This window comes from Uranotaenia lowii, chromosome 3 (genome assembly GCF_029784155.1).
Source record: "Uranotaenia lowii strain MFRU-FL chromosome 3, ASM2978415v1, whole genome shotgun sequence".
NCBI classification, from domain to species: Eukaryota; Metazoa; Arthropoda; class Insecta; order Diptera; family Culicidae; genus Uranotaenia; species Uranotaenia lowii.
This window is the reverse complement of record NC_073693.1, coordinates 202,551,830-202,568,020: the sequence shown is the minus strand read 5'-3', so window position 1 is coordinate 202,568,020 and position 16,191 is coordinate 202,551,830. Positions and strand designations below refer to the sequence as shown.

The window sequence follows — 16,191 nt, the reverse complement described above, 5'->3', positions numbered from 1 at the left end:
ATAGAGAAACCTATTTGTGTTTTTGTCAACCATTATTATTGCGTTTTGTTCTTGGCCTCAAATAACTTTTTTATTAAATATAAATTCAGGCGTTTATTATGCGGAAAAGTATCTACTTTTTCCAGTATTTTCATCCCAAAGGACGATTAAACCTTATTGATTGAAATTAAGTGAATATTTTAATATTAGTAAGAAACAAAACTTAGTTTCTAGATTTTGATATTAAATATTGATCGTCAAACTTTTTTCTTTTATAATTTTGAATTGTGAATTTTGGTTTACATTTTAATTCTTTTTTAATGAACAAATGGTGTGCTGAAGAATAGAGGAAAATAGCTTAAAGCAACTTATTACTGCTTATCTATTTAAACTATTTACGTTTGTATGCGAGAAATATGTTTTTCAAAGTCCAATGATCCTCACATAGAGAGTTGCAACTTAACCATTTTTAATATATCTCATAAACTTTTGAAATTATTTGATTGAATGTTTTGCATAAGAACAGATTTTGTTTCATTTACACCCATCACGCCTTGAAAGCTCTAATTTGATCTCATTTTTGTTGAATTACGCATTATAAATCGAAGATCTGTCGTATTCCAGCTCATTCATTAAATTTATAATAAATAGAAAACAATAAAAGTTTCTTCAGTCAACTTACGCGATAATTTCTTTTAAATTTTTTTTAGACACGCAGCGAAAAAAAAATAGGACAAAGGAATTTTCCAGATTTAGTTTTCAAACAAAGAAAAATTTCTTTCATTCTGGGACAGATAAAATTCCTTTGTTTCTAATCGGTTTTCCTTTACTTCAAGGAATTTTTCACCTTTGAAATTAAAACAAATTCTTTGATTCAGAGCTTTTTTCAATTCAAAGTATAAATTCTATTTCCAAAAGTTATTTTTTTGACCCAATACATCGTTTCGTTTCAAAAGAACAATTTTTTGAATCAAATTAAATTTTGTTTTGGTTCAAATACCAAGTTTTCTCTGAGTGTTACCAAATAGATTGCATATATTTGGGCGTTAAAATTTCTATCTCTCGACTAAACATTTATGTTAAAACATTACAAAATTTTGCTATCACGCATTGAGAGCCAAATTTACTATTATTTTAGTTGACTTAAGGTGGTACATAGAAAAAAATGAAAGTGAAACTTTCATCCGTTGTTAGCAAAGTAATGCCAACTTTGGCTTTTTCTAAGACCACAACGGTACCTCGTTTTTCTAAAATTTGAGAGCAAACTTATATCTAATTTTACTATCTAGAAAAATTGTTGATGCTTTACATTGCCATCATTGTGCTCTCCGAGCTCTCAAAAATCGAGGTGTAGTTTGGGTCTCAGTTTTAGCAAAATTTGGTATCAATTTGCTAACCAAGTATGGAAATTTTTGCTCTCATTTTTGCTGTGTACCACCTTATGTCAAGCAAAATGAGAGCAAATTCAACTCTCAGGGCGTGATAGCAAAATTTGCTTTAATTTTGCCATAAAAGTCTGCTCGGGATAAACTCCCATGATGATAAGTTACAAATTACCTATTGTGCTATAGATTAAAATAAATAATAAAAATATTTTTTTTATTAATTGTACACAACTTGAGTAATTTCGTACAATAGTGCGCATTTATTCCAACCCTGACAGAGTAACGCAGTGTAACGCCATCATGAAAATATAAACAAAACAAGATCAATCAGCCGAAGATAATATCGCCAAACTCCAGCAAATCAACTCTCTTGCGATTCACGGGGGCAACATATCAACATAAGTAAAATGCTTTATGTGTAATACGAAAGTCGAACAAAACTCCAACAGCATCGATCGAACAAAACTCCAACAGCAAGTATAGTGCGAAATTTAGTTCCCTAATGTTTTGACCGGAAACCACACATGGGTCCAAATCCACCCGCCGATGGACAAACAGCATTACCGCTTGAACAACCGCAAGTATGTGGACAAATGGCAACTCCACTGCATTTACAGCCCTCATTACACACTCCTACCATCAGCCAAGTCCATCATCTGAAGAACGTCGATCGGATCCTTTCCGATAGTCAGAATATCACAAGCTTTATGGACTAGTGCATACAGATTTTTAAACCAAAAATGTTCCCAGTGAAGGAAAATTGGAATTTTCCGATTAAAATACAATAGGAAGGTATGCTTCTCTTAAGGTAAGTTTCACTAGATTCATTTTCTCAATCTTGAACACAACTGTGAGACTCCGGTTTTGCCTCTTTTTGTGTAAAACATAACTTATTCAAGATTTCACACTTCATATTCCGATCGAGTAAAGACAATTCCATGGTAACTTCGGACGTTTGTCTACACGGTTTTGTATAGAATAGAATGCTTTATTTTGTCTTGTTTTTATTTTCTCCGGGATTTTCGTCTTTGTACATAGATTAAATCGCAAATAGGACCACCAATCTTTATCACATCTCAAACTGGCACATTCTGACATAAGTGTCATACACTGTGTCGAGTCACATTGTTGAAGGCTAGATTTGCCAATCTTGGTATAAATTTAATTCCTCTGATTAGGATATTCACATTCTTGATCAATTTAAAACGGGTTCTTAAATTCTAATCCGAATTCTTTATCTGAGAATTCGCACCCAGATACACAAAGCTGATTTATGATGCAAGCCATAGTTATGTTTATCCTTTAATTTTTTGTTTTTACCTGTAATCTTACCTCTTCATGGTCATAATTAAAGCAACTATTCTGTCAATATTAATATTAAAAATACTATCAACCTGAACCATCAAACGGCCGGGCTTCTACCAGAACAATTGATGCTTTCAAACTCATGACATGTTTAAAGAAGCAATCCGTTTATCAAGTATCCATCAAGAAACGTTTATCTACAACTTTCGAATTTTCATCGGTCTTCCACGGGAAATTCACTTACATTTAAACTCGCAATTTGAGTGGTTTGGAAATAAAGAGCACCTGATCGGTAAAAGACGACTTCACGGTATATATCTGTAGTAAAAGATCTCTCACCCTGCCAAGTGCTGAATCGTACTTAGTGACCTATTCATTAGTCTAGTGTCATTAACAATTGTTGACAAATAGTCTACGTATGTAAATACTGTAAATTACTGAAGCAATGAAATTAAGGTATTCAAAATTTTTGCTTGCAAGCAGCATATGGAAGCTTTGCGGAGGACTTGTCGTATGCTAATGATTTTGTTCTATTTTTTTTTTAAGGTTTATTCATGACACTTTACCACCGTTTTGTTCTATGAATTCTTATCTTTAAGTCTAGCAAGTCATTCGATTCAACTTAAGTCAGTTTTTTCAATTTTCGAGGAACTAAGCAAACTTTTTGACAAAATTTGTTTCATATACTTTATGCTAGAGTTGTCCTTAGCAAACCATATTTTAATGAGTATTTCGTTAACTTCACTTAGAAAATCATCATCTCAAGAAAATTTTCTTATGCATGCATGATTATTTCATTATCGTTACTTAGAAAATCATCTTTAGGCAAATCTTTCTCTTACCACAATGGGGACTTGTCCTTAGCAAGCCATCTTTTGTTTAGGGACTTGTCCTTAGCAAGCCATCTTTTAGTGAATATTCCGATAACGTTACTTTAAAATCATCTTTAGACAAATATTTCTCATACATCAATAGGGACTTGTCCTTAGCAAGCCATCTTTTATTTAAGGACTTGTCCTTAGCAAGCCATCTTTTTGAGAATATTTCGTTTAAATTACTTAGAAAATCATTTTAAGACAAATATTTCTCTTGCATCAATAGGGACTTGTCCTTAGCAAGCCATCTTTTATTTAGGGACTTGTCCTTAGCAAGCCATCTTTTAGTGAATATTCCGATAACGTTTCTTTAAAATCATCTTTAGACAAATATTTCTCATATATCAATAGGGACTTGTCCTTAGCAAGCCATCTTTTATTTAGGGACTTGTCCTTAGCAAGCCATCTTTTATTTAGGGTCTTGTCCTTAGCAAGCCATCTTTTAATTAGGGACTTGTCCTTAGCAAGCCATCTTTTAATAAATATTTCGTTAACGTACCTTAGAAAATCATCATATCAAGACAAGTATTTCTCATGAATCTATGGGGACTTGTCCAAAGCAAGCCATCTTTTACTTAGGGACTTGTCCTTAGCAAGCCATCTTTTAATTAGGGACTTGTCCTTAGCAAGCCATCTTTTAATGGATATTTCGTTAACATAACTAAGTAAATCATCTTTAGACAAATATTTTCATGCATCAATAAGGACTTGTCTAACAGTAAGCTATTTTCAATTGTCACCTATTTTATTACAATGGAATTTGTTTAAAGCTTTAAATTATTCGTGGGAGGAATGGATACTTAATTACTCTGACAATCAGCATAAGAACCTAAGCTTGATGAAAATGGTTATTAGTATTAATAGGATTATTGATATTTTTCGTTCGAATTAAAACTTTCACAGTTAATTAGTTTATTATAAAACTTACTGGTTCTAGGATATCATTATATTAAGGGTTCAATTTTTGCAATGTTCTTAATGAAGGATCTGGCTTCGTACTGCATATATTTATTTGGTCATTTAAAGTGTAATATAGTAAACCACCATATAAGTTTAATATTTTCGCATTCGCTAATTTATTTATGGTAAATAATATTAATTCAGTCAATTTAATCATTCATGAAGGGTGGATACTGTGAAGGCAAGCAATATAATGATGATCCACAATGATTTTAAAATGAATTATCAAAGCTTTCACTACTTAAGCACAGAGAACAGACATACAAGCTAGCCCACGAAAGTTGTGTAAAAATCCCAACACCCTTTTTGAACCAATTTTTGATTTTTGATTGGGCCACCAGATGTCTCCAAATACACCAAAGAGAACTGTCAAAACAAAGCTGACTAAGTTTCAGTCAGTTTTCTATAGGTCGTATGAGCTGCTTAGCATGCTTCAAGAATATCGCTATTGAAGTTTCGTAAAACGCATCATGTTGCATAAAAAAAATATTCATAAAAGTTATTATCTTTTTCCACCAAATTTGTTAGAAATACAAAGTTTAAAACAGCTGGATGCTAAAGTTATATGTGAAAGTAACCCGCTTTGAGATGCCTAGAATCAGTACTGCTGGGTGAGACTGATCGTCAAGAATGTTCTTGTATTTGACTGGACATAGGAGATGCATTTTCTAACATAAATTACTGTTCAAGAAGTGAGAAATCTTATACCAAAGCTGTTAGTTATCTTAACTGTCATAGTAGTGCAAAAATAAAGAAAGTGAAATTCCTCCCAGTTAAAAGTAACTCTGATTTCATTTATTTAGCAATAAATTAAAGCCGTCCATTTTTTTGAGACATTGGACTCATTTTTTGTGAGTTCATATACGATTACGTCTTTCCGAAAACTGGGTACACGAAAATATGATTTGTAACTTTTGAACGGCGCAATAGATGGCACTGTTTGTAGTCAATTTCTAACGTATTTTTTTGGTGTTAGCATTTGAAATTTTACACACTTTTTTGACGATTTTTTGTTCGAGCTTGTATGTCTGTTCTCTGTGACTTAAGTTCCGCAAAAATTGACTAGAAAAAATTGTTAAATGTAAGAAAATATTATTGTCAATATTTTAAGATAAGACAACTCAAGATGGGAAATTATCATAATAACGCCTCTTTATATAAACCCATAAAAGACGTCACACCCAGGGAGGTGGCAATCTAGTTCTTCTTTCGAACAAGAATCTACTTCTTTTTTTCTATCCATCGGGAGAGACGTTTATGGTGTTTTCCTCTCAAAGCAGTACGAAGCCTAAAAAGTCAAAATTTCAACCAATGAGGAATCAGAATGATTGATGTGTTAGTGTGCTATCAACCATACTTCTCTAGCATTTGACATTTAGTTCGGGTCCTTGACAGCAAAATGTCAGGTTTGTTATGGGCGTTATGGGCCCACAAAATCGTGGGCCCGTAATTTTGATGGTTGTCAAATTCAATGACAAAGGATAGGGATGCCATCTCCCTGGTCACACCTTCTTCATACATGGAGAAATTAATTACTTTTACAGTCTTTGGTTTTTTTTTTTTAACATTGGAAAATGAAAACTTAACCTCACTCCATATGCAAACATATCAAGCCATTTCACGTCGAGATTGTGCGCTTTCATTTTGAAAACGAATCGAATGTCAATATTTGACCATCACTCATTAGAATAGCTAAAACTTAGCAATACCGGTAATTTTTCGAAATAACCTCTGCACAGCATCGCTGTTTCAAAATATTTGTACTGTACTGAAAATCCACAAAGCGGCATTTTCTTTAAAAACAGTGACCGAGTCTCGCTGCAGCAAGTGTCGAGCAACATATAATTGCGATTGTTTTAAGAACGTAGCGAAAAGTTTACTTACGTTTAGGGAGCAACTTACGCCATTGTGGTGAACCTTCCATTTCTTGCTTTCTTCATTTTCACAGTCTTTTAAGTTTTTAAATTCCACTTTCCTAAAATACCACTCCGAACTTATTCCGTTAAAAGTAGCCAAAAGAATGACCGTCCTTTTTCAGTTCGACTAGCTTTCCACTCACACTTGCAGTTTTTCATCTTTTTACCCAACATTTTTTCACACGCAAACAATCACACAACGTATTATCAAATCACATCCCACTGCTAAAGCGCAAGCAGTGCTGCCAAGTTTTTCTTTTAATATTCTATTATTAATATTATTTTCATTTTTAATTATACATGTAGATTTATGTAAGAAGTTCAACTTCTTAGATTTTTGTTTATTTTCTGTTATTTATTATCATGTCTACCTTTATCTACCACACCTCCGTTAACGTTACTTTGTTTTGTAGTTGATATAAGACAACAATCATTCTCTAAAAAGACACCCGATTCCTTAAGCCAGATGACTGTTGAGCCTTCGAACGATAAATATAATTTATTTAAAAAAAAAAGCCTTCGAATCAATGATACTATAAAATGCATCAAAGTTTCTAACAGTCGTCATTAATGTTCTAAGTGATTTATTATCGTTCCGAACTGATACAATTTTGGTAAACTTTTCAAACCAAACCAACCACTAGTTGTAGAAACTTTACTTCCTTTCTTGGCCTATTACTTTTTCCAGTTGGGCTACATCCACTTGCCTTCCGACAGAATATCGAACTTCCATCAGATAAAAAGACAACTAGAAAGAATCAGTCTAATTCAGCTACAAATTTTCACTTGCGCTCGATATGTTGCAAACTGACAGAGGTCATAACCTGATCCGTATTACTGGAATGGAAACTGCATGTACGTGAATGCCCCGATCAGCTGCCAACTTTATGCTGGAGCCCTCTGGCGGCAACTGTCAGAAGAGTGCTTTCAGTTGGAAACCATCGCCTGCGCTCGGTGGAAATGTGAAAAGTTTTTCGGGTGAACAAAATTTGCATTCTTTTCCATTTCCCCCCGGTCGCCTTCGGTTTCGGAAGATGCCCTGTTGTAAGACGATGATGTCTTTCCACTTTCCTCTCTTGGGGTGACTAAGACGATATTTTAGCCACCGACCTACCGTCTATTCATTTTTCAATAGACTTCCCCATCAAAGCTGCTCTATCTCTGCGTCTTTTGGCAGGTGAAAGAGGGTGGCAGTTTTGTGTGGGAAAAACTTTTCCTGTTACCTTGAGACGTTGCAAATTTGAAATTGATTGGAAGGATGCTTCTGGGGGTGCGAGTGTTATGGGAGCAAATTGATTATAAAAGTTTAGCAGTTCATTTCATAGTTGGAAACCACGAGAAGGATGATTTTTAATCGGTTTTGCGGTGAATTGTGGAATTTTCTAACACAAGACATAAGTGCATATAGATAACATGGATAACATGTAGAATTCAATAATTTATATCTCTGAAATTGGAATCTAAAAACTGAAAATGCTTGCTTTTCTTCACTTATTTATTCATTTTTTTTTCTGGTACCAGGACTTATTTTTTCCATTTGGTTGTTTGATTGCTTGAGTAAGCACCACATGGGCTGGTGATGACCAAAATAAGAGAGGAGAGGAGAATTATTTTTTTGTTTTTGCTGATTAAACGTTTACTTGTGGGCTGAATAGAAGGCCGTTCAAATCTGTAATGGAACTTCAAAGTTTCAATAAGAACTTAAATTTTGGGCTGAATAAAACGAACTTCAGCACATTGATTATGCTGATTAAGCTGTGTTCGACCTTTTTTGGTTGCTTGGGTTTTTATGCAATTAAATCGAGTTATTTCGGCAAGTTTAGACTTTTAAATAAACTAATCAAAAACTTCGAATAATTAGCAAAAATATATATTGTGGTGATAAAAGTAAATTTAAAAGGATTATGTATATGAAAATGTTGGCATCATTTGCGAGTCATCTCTCACATAAGTAAGTAGTTTGTCCCGGCTCGCGTGTTGGGTGATTTCTAGTCAAAAGATGAGCAGGCACAATAGCATGCGCAAATAAGGCAATATTGTGAATTTAAATATAACTTTTAGAAACGTCGCTGGTAATTTTCGTTTACTGTGTAATTATTCGGGTCAAGACGATTCAATATTCAAAAGAATAGTGGATTTTTATTTGTACCGGTCGAATGTATATCGACAACTTATGTGAGCGGCTTGGAAAGATCACCACGTGGTAATGCCCAAATGCCATGCTTGACTAATGCGCGCACTATTTCGCAGAGCATAGACCAACATTTTAAATCTTTTGAAAGCCCCTCGCACATACTAGTTATTCTATTGTCCATCTTACCTTATCGTAGCACACCATTCCATGCATTGTTATTCTAATCGACACAAGGTGTCGCTATAAAAAATATAGACACTAGCGCTACCGGGTATAAAACTAAGCACATGAAATATTTAACTCCGCTTTTCACCACAAGGATGCTAATGTAAAAGTTAAGCCTGTTCAATAACCGAGAATGCTTATGAAACACTATACATTTTACATTTTTAAAATTGTTTTGTTCATTTTAGCTGCGATTCGTTACGTTTAGCGCTCTGAATTATGTAATTTTATTAAATTATTTTTTATTGTTTTCAAAAATTTTGGTGGTTTTGCTTTAACTGATAACACTGGCATAATAAAAACAATCACGTGCATTTAACTCCATGGAGTTGTTTGTAAACAAATCATCAGAGGAAATAAGCGGATAAAACAACTTCGTTTGGATTAACGAGCCTCTATAATTATTACAGGCTCTTTAGTTTGGATGCTGCCAAGGTAAAATCTCGCTTAAATGTGCTTTTTGAAATTAATTTGAGAAATTATAACTTGATTTATTTCAGATGAAAACAAAGACCGACATTCAAGAGTTGTTCGAAACAGCTCGAAGAGGCCAAACGTACTTGAAAATATGCGCTCCGATGGTAAGATATAGCAAGTAAGCACGAATGGAATTTGTTTATCAAAAGCTATTTCATTCACGGTTCTTTCGGTTTCAGATTGGAATTCAGAAACCTGGTTCGGTCGTTTGGAACCGATCTTACGTTTACCAGCATGATTATGGCGGATTCTTTCTGTCAAAGTGAGAAAGCGCGACAGAATGAGTTCACCACAAATGAACGTAGGTTTAACGATTTTCTCAACCTGTTATTTTATGAAAGGATCTGATTTTTAGATGATACACCTGTGATAGCACAGTTTGCCGCTAAAAATTCGGTCGATCTGTTGTCAGCTTCAGAAATGGTATTTCCGTAAGTAGTTTAACATGTTTCTTGAATTATAAGTTAATTTTTTATAGTGGAAGTAGTCGATTCACTTAGGATGATATTTATTTTTATACAAAATACTGTTATTCGTTTCTTTATTTTTATTTATATGTTTCCAATCTTATTCTGCTTAAAAATTGTTTGTATTACTGAAACCTATGACACAGATACGTGGATGGTGTTGATTTAAACTGCGGCTGTCCCCAACGCTGGGCTATGGCCGATGGATATGGTAGTGCGTTGCTAAAAAATCCAGAGTTAATAGCTGATATGTTGGGCACAGTGCGTCGTAATCTACCGAGCACATTCAGCGTTTCGGTAAAAGTGAGGCTGTTGAATAAAGGCTCTCTTGCTAAAACGATCGACATGTGCCAAAAGCTACAATCTTGTGGAATAACGTTCATCACGGTCCATGGGAGAACGCCGGCTGAAAAGACGAATGTTCCAGTTGACAAAGAAGCTCTGAAACAGATTAAAAGTAGTCTCCAAGTACCGGTTGTGGCGAATGGAGACGTTTTTCACTTACGGGATGCAGATGAGATGTTTAGGATAACAAAATGCGATGGTAAGTATTATTCATGCCTTTGGGATGAATGTTTTGAATGCCCTGGTTCCGGTTCCTTTGTGACGGCGTATGTAATCTGATCGATATCTGAATTGAGTTCAGTGATGGCTTCCTGTTGTAAACTGATTTGTTTTATTCCTTCCTTCAAATCAGTCATGACTTGGAGAAATTTTCCCAATTCTGGTATTTTATCATATTCCTTAGATTGCCTCGATTCTTTTGAAGGGGAAATCGAACCTAACATTTGCAACGATTTAGCCACATCTATTTTGTTATCTTTATCCACGACTAGCACTTCATCCGGTGGTATATTGGGAGCTTCGATATTGTCCAATCTCTCATTGAGGTTTTCAAAAGAGATATCCGACAAGGCTTCTTTAGCACTCAAAAATATGTTGTACGTGTCCTCCAGTTGTCTTCGAATTCCGTCGATCCGTTTCTGAATTTTATCATCTTTTATATCAGGTTTGATATTGTTCAATTCGTGTTGTTCTAAACCAAGATGTTCTTTGTCCATTTTGCAACTTCCACTTTAATTTGTTTTAACGCCAAGCACTGGCCCCTAACTACCAGGGATTTCTATGGCAACGTTCCAAATAGCGTGCCCCATTTTCTTACCCTTCTTTTTGTAGGTGTTATGGCAGCACGAGGTATGCTTTCTAATCCCGCTCTTTTCGCTGGATATGACCAAACTCCCACGGAATGCATCCAACGGTGGCTTGATGTTACCAAACAAGCCGATACGGACATTACCTATCAAGCCATGCATCATCATTTAACTTTCATGGCCGAATCGATTCTAACCCGGCAGCAGCGAATCGTGTTTAATAATCTCACCAGAGATAAGCTTAAAGTGTTAGATTTTCTGCAGGACCAATTTCAACTGGAAGCAAAAGCGTGCGATCATCCAAAAAAGATAAACTGTATCTTTGACGAGGAGCTGTATCGTAGCCGGAAGGGAAATGCTAAAACAGTATGTGCTAACGACAGTTATTCCAGTGAAAGTACAGATGGCGCTTTCTTCAAAAGCAAGGTGGATGTATTGGATGAGGAAGTTGCGTCCGATGTTGATTTGACCGAATTCAACTTGTTTGAAAATGATGAAATATAGTGTTGCCGTTTAATAATGTTCGTCTGTTGTTTTTACTTCGAAATTATACGTTATACATTTTAAAAGGGGTGCATTGGCTGTTCGCCAAGAAAGGAACGAGGTCTGTCGGTTTTCCGGATTAAGAGGAAATAGCTTTGATTTTTCCACATTTTTTGCGAAATCAAAACCAAAGGCCCAAATCAAGTTAAGATAATTTATGGCTTTTGCGTCAAAAAACAAATTTTATTGCATTTGTCTCCTCGCATTAAACTTGTTACCATTTTTTTTGGAATTAAAAATAAGATATCGTGGCATTTAGGTGCCTCGTTAAAATTAATTTTTCATGTCTTAGTTTTTCAATTCTCGAAATTTTGCCCAATTTTCAGGATGAAAATGTTGAATTCGTGTACCCGGTTATTTCCAAGTTTTTGGGGTAAAAATGCCCGGGTAAGTTCTGGAAAGTTTAGTCTAGTCTCTATAATCAAGACATTAAAAAAAAAGTTTAGTCTAGTGCTGTCGAAACGCGTCCGTTCGGCTCGATCGCTTAACCAAGAATCCCCGATTCTACTCTTTCACACTCTCACTCGTACCCAAGATATTGAACTGTCAGGTAAGGTTATATAAGGTACACCGGGGTAAGTGTGGACGGTTTTTCGTATAGTTCAACTTTAAAAAATCAGCAGTGGATCAATTTTGATAAAATTACGTTCAATGTCATGCATAACATGTTTTTAACAAACGCTGAAGAGATGAGCTTAAAAGAAGCAAAGCGAGAAAAGTTATCACGTAAATTGTTATGGACTGCTGATGTCTTCACTAACCCCGCTTTATGGGGTAAGTGTGGACGGTAGATTTTTCCTATGATTTTTCAGGAAATTTTCAACAAATTCGTGTTTTCTTGGTTGAATACGATACTTTATTGCTCGTACCGTCCAAAATTTTGAAAAAAGTTCATGGTGCTATAAGTAAGGCGTCTTTCAATAATTATTTAGTGTAATTTACGTTGCAACACACGAGATCCGATTTTATCGAAAATATGTACTTATTCCAGAACAACCCAACTTTTTATGATCCGAATGCTAAATATAGCTAAATTGTATTGGATGAAGGACAGAAAATTAAAAAAATATGTAAATATCAAGCCTGTATAAAGCCGTCCACACTTACCCCAGGTAGGGTTTGGAGACAAAATTTTAGTTTTTTTTATGAATTTTCTTCATTTTTAATCGCCGTTTCTTTTCCTAACTGGTTGTTTCAAATGTAAGGATTGTTTCAATGTAGAGGTTTTCGTCAAGAGCCAGCTAGTTTACGAGAAATTTGCAATTGAAAAAGATGAACATCACCTCGACATCGTAGTTGAAAATAGAAAATTCGCAAAAAGTCGATGTAAATATCCGTTATTGTCGGAATCGTATCTTTTTCACAGTTATTTGATAGATTACAAGTAAATCGAACATTCTACATTAAAAGTTTGAAAAAATAGTGCACAGTATTGTTTTAATAGCCATCGTCCACACTTACCCCGCGTCCACACTTACCCCGGTGTACCTTATATCGAACAACGTCAACTGCATCTACTTGCAGGTGTACCAATATACAATATATTGTATACAAGTGCCATTTTTGATTTGGTGACAGTTCCAAATATATCCCAAAATCCTCATAGATTTCACATTAATTGCTAACTTACTTACTTAATGATCCCGCGCCGATCCTCCGATGCATAGGGCCGTGGTAAAAGACCTCCACTGTTGACGATCCGGAGCCAGCGACTTCACCTGGTCCCAGTCAAGATTCTCGTCGGCAGTTCGGATTTCAGCGGCTAGGCTTCGCCGCCACGAGTTTCTGGGCCTGCCTCTTCTTCGATGACCTTCTGGATTCCAGTCAAGCGCCTCTCTGCAAATCTCGTTTTCATCTTTTCGCAGCGAATCTCGATTTCTAGCGCCCTTTGATGACACCGGCGATGTAGTTCCTCATTCGAGATCCAGTTGCCAGGCCACCAAGCGCCTATGATGTTCCGCAGGCAGCGGTTTACAAATACTTGCAGTTTTCGCGTCGTCACCGCATATGTGCACCAAGTTTCGCACCCGTAAAGCAATACGGATTTGACGTTTGAGTTGAAGATTCGGATTTTTGTTCGTAGAGAGATCTGGCGTGACCGCCAGATGTTTCGGAGACTCGCAAACGCAAATCGGGCCTTTCTGATCCGGGTTTCGATGTCTTTCCTGGTACCACCATCAGGCGTTATCTGGCTACCAAGATACTGGAAGCACTCCACTTTCTCAACTTGTTGCCCAGCTACCATAAAACTGGAGGGATTTCCTGTGTTGATCTCCATCGACTTGGTCTTTCCGACATTGACTTTGAGACCTGCTGCCTTGGAACTTTCGGTGAGGTCGTCGAGTTTGCTCTGCATGTCCGGTTGTGTTTGGGCGAGCAATACTATATCATCAGCCAGGTCAAGGTCGTTCAGTTGCTCCATTGTTAAAGGATTCCACGGCAATCCTCGGTTCGGTGCACTGATACCTTTGTTGCTGGCCTGAAGGTCCACCCTAGGTGTTTGACCGAGAGATTAGTTTAAACTAACACTAGGTTAAGGAAGCAGTCGAACATCAGGTGGGAGAGAACACCAGCAAGAGAGATCCCCACGAGAGATCCCCACGAGAGATCCCATTGATCTCACCAACACATCGTCATCTACCCAAGATCAGAAGCCACGAACGACAACTGAGGAGTCGATTCCTGACGCTGGAAGAAAACCAACGTTTTGTTGCGGCGCGCTCGAAGCCGGAAATCGGGTGGCCATTTTGTCGTTGTGCCACAGCTTAACCAATCCGGAGTTTCGGTTTTTTCGGTCGGACTTCGCTGAATAGTTCAGACCGGTCGGGAGTTGTTGAACCCGCAGGGTTAGCCGAATTAGAAGCTCGCGGAAGAATCGACAAAATTATTGGGACCACAGAACAAAGGTGGTCGGGAACAAGCACGTGCCTGTGAGAACCGCGATTGTGACCTCAGCGCCCGAGTGAATAGTCAGAACGGGCAGAAGAACAAGTACCTGAAGTTTGGGTGGCCGGTTCGCATCACTTCACGCGGAATCGGTTCACCAAGGTGCTGCCAACTAGAGGTCCAATTGCGACTCCTTTCGTTATACACGTGGTGTCTGATTAAAAAAGGGGCACCGCCATCTTGAAGTGTTTCTCAGGGAAAGTGGCTCTTCGTGAAAGTCACACGGGTTGAGCGATATTCGGATCCGAAAACTGGTGGCGGGAAAAAACCGCGTGGCCGGGGAAGTTTGGAGGAAGGAAGAGGGTAGTGCGAGGAAAGTGGCCAAAGAAAGGAAATTGGGAAAAAGAAGGCGGAAGAACGAAGGCGGAGCAAGGAACGAGGAAGACGGAATGCAGGAAGCGGAAGGGGATCTCTCTAAGCTAGCTGGTGGAAGCAGGTGGCCCCAACTTGTGACAACGGTAGTGCACGGACAATAACTAAAAATGAAGAAGGAAGAATATAAAGTTTAGTGAAAATGAAAGATTAAAGTTGAAAAAAAAAAAAGAAAGAAAATCCATTCTAAAAGGAAGGGTTCTGGGGAGGAAAAACAAAAGAAAGTTGGGCTGTGGGAAAGGAAGATAGGGAGAGCTGCTGAGGTAAGTAATAATATCTTGATTTGTATCGCTTGGCTACTCAGTAATAGCACAGAGAACAGACATCGGGCCCCGAACAAAAATTTGTTGAAATCGTGTGTGAGAATACCCACCTAATACCGTATCTGTTTTCACCACCCGAAAGTGTTGCACCTTCCAAGCTGAAAACGAGCATGAATCGAGTTTTGCACCCACCTTTGTTGGTGTACGTGAAATCGGCAGTGTCAACAGAAAACACCAAGCTGTCAAAAATCCATTACAGCTGGCATTTGTTTTCGTTTGATTTCGAAAATTGAAACAAATTTACTTTAGTTGATCATTGTCTAGTAAATAATATGAAAATTTTAACATGAATTTATGTATTATGTTGAATTGTGAAGATTTCAGATTTATTTTGCTTGGTAGATTCGCCTCTGGCTCTGATGATAACTGCAATACCGGCTGATTCTGGGCGGTCTATGTTTGCTGCTGCTAGACTGCAGTTACCCCAGCTTGAAGGTTCCGGTATTTTGAACGTTTATTCCTCGCAAATCTCATCTTTGTTCGAGTACCTATTACCGTTTCCAGATTACAAAAGAAAAATTCTTGGAAGTCAAATTGGGGAACTCAGATCGCGGAAGTCGGGGGAGAAAATTTTGCTAACAGACCGAAACGAACGAAATTCAAGCTCCCATACGAGTGTAGTCTCGAACTAACGTTTTTGAATGGCAACGGGTGGGAATCCGGGACTTGGCGCAACCGAGCATCGTCACCCTAAGGCACAGCTCGAAGCAGAGTAGTTTCGATGCAGCTGAACGATTCTTGCTGTAGAGACCAACTTATAGGACCCTCCCGAACAAGAAAACTTTTCGGTTTGGGCGCTTCCACCAGATCTTTGGGTTGGCCTTTTTGCACTCGGATTTGCTGCTCTTTTTCGTCATCGCCTAGAACCGATTGCAGCAAGCCTTCTGGGCACATTTCTTCTTGGGAGCGTTGTTTGCTTTGTAACGTGCCATCCAGGTGAAATTCTCCGCCTCTGTTGGAAACGGCACTGGTATTGAATCCGGAACAAGTTTCCGTTCTTCGGGATAATAAAGATAAAAAACAGCTTGAACGCAATTTTTGCGGTATAGAAATAAACCAACCAGCTGATATTTGTTTACATCGGGAAGCACGTGCTGTCAAAATTCATGATAGTATTGGTGAGAGCGCAAGCA

General features: G+C 37.2%; 1 protein-coding gene across 2 annotated transcripts; it reads left to right on the top strand.

The window, feature by feature from the left end:
* Positions 1-8,977: 8,977 nt before the first annotated feature.
* Positions 8,978-11,394, top strand: LOC129755138 (tRNA-dihydrouridine(20a/20b) synthase [NAD(P)+]-like). 2 transcript variants are annotated; one of them, XM_055751490.1, is made up of 6 exons: positions 8,978-9,214; positions 9,280-9,374; positions 9,436-9,557; positions 9,612-9,687; positions 9,870-10,267; positions 10,900-11,394. In XM_055751490.1, the coding sequence occupies exons 2-6, from the start codon at positions 9,280-9,282 to the stop codon at positions 11,376-11,378; spliced, it is 1,170 nt and encodes a 389-aa protein (XP_055607465.1). In that variant the 5' UTR covers positions 8,978-9,214; the 3' UTR covers positions 11,379-11,394. The 2 variants fall into 2 exon arrangements, with proteins under 2 accessions (XP_055607465.1, XP_055607466.1); XM_055751491.1 differs by lacking the exon at positions 8,978-9,214 and having other exon boundaries at positions 9,280-9,360.
* Positions 11,395-16,191: the final 4,797 nt, after the last annotated feature.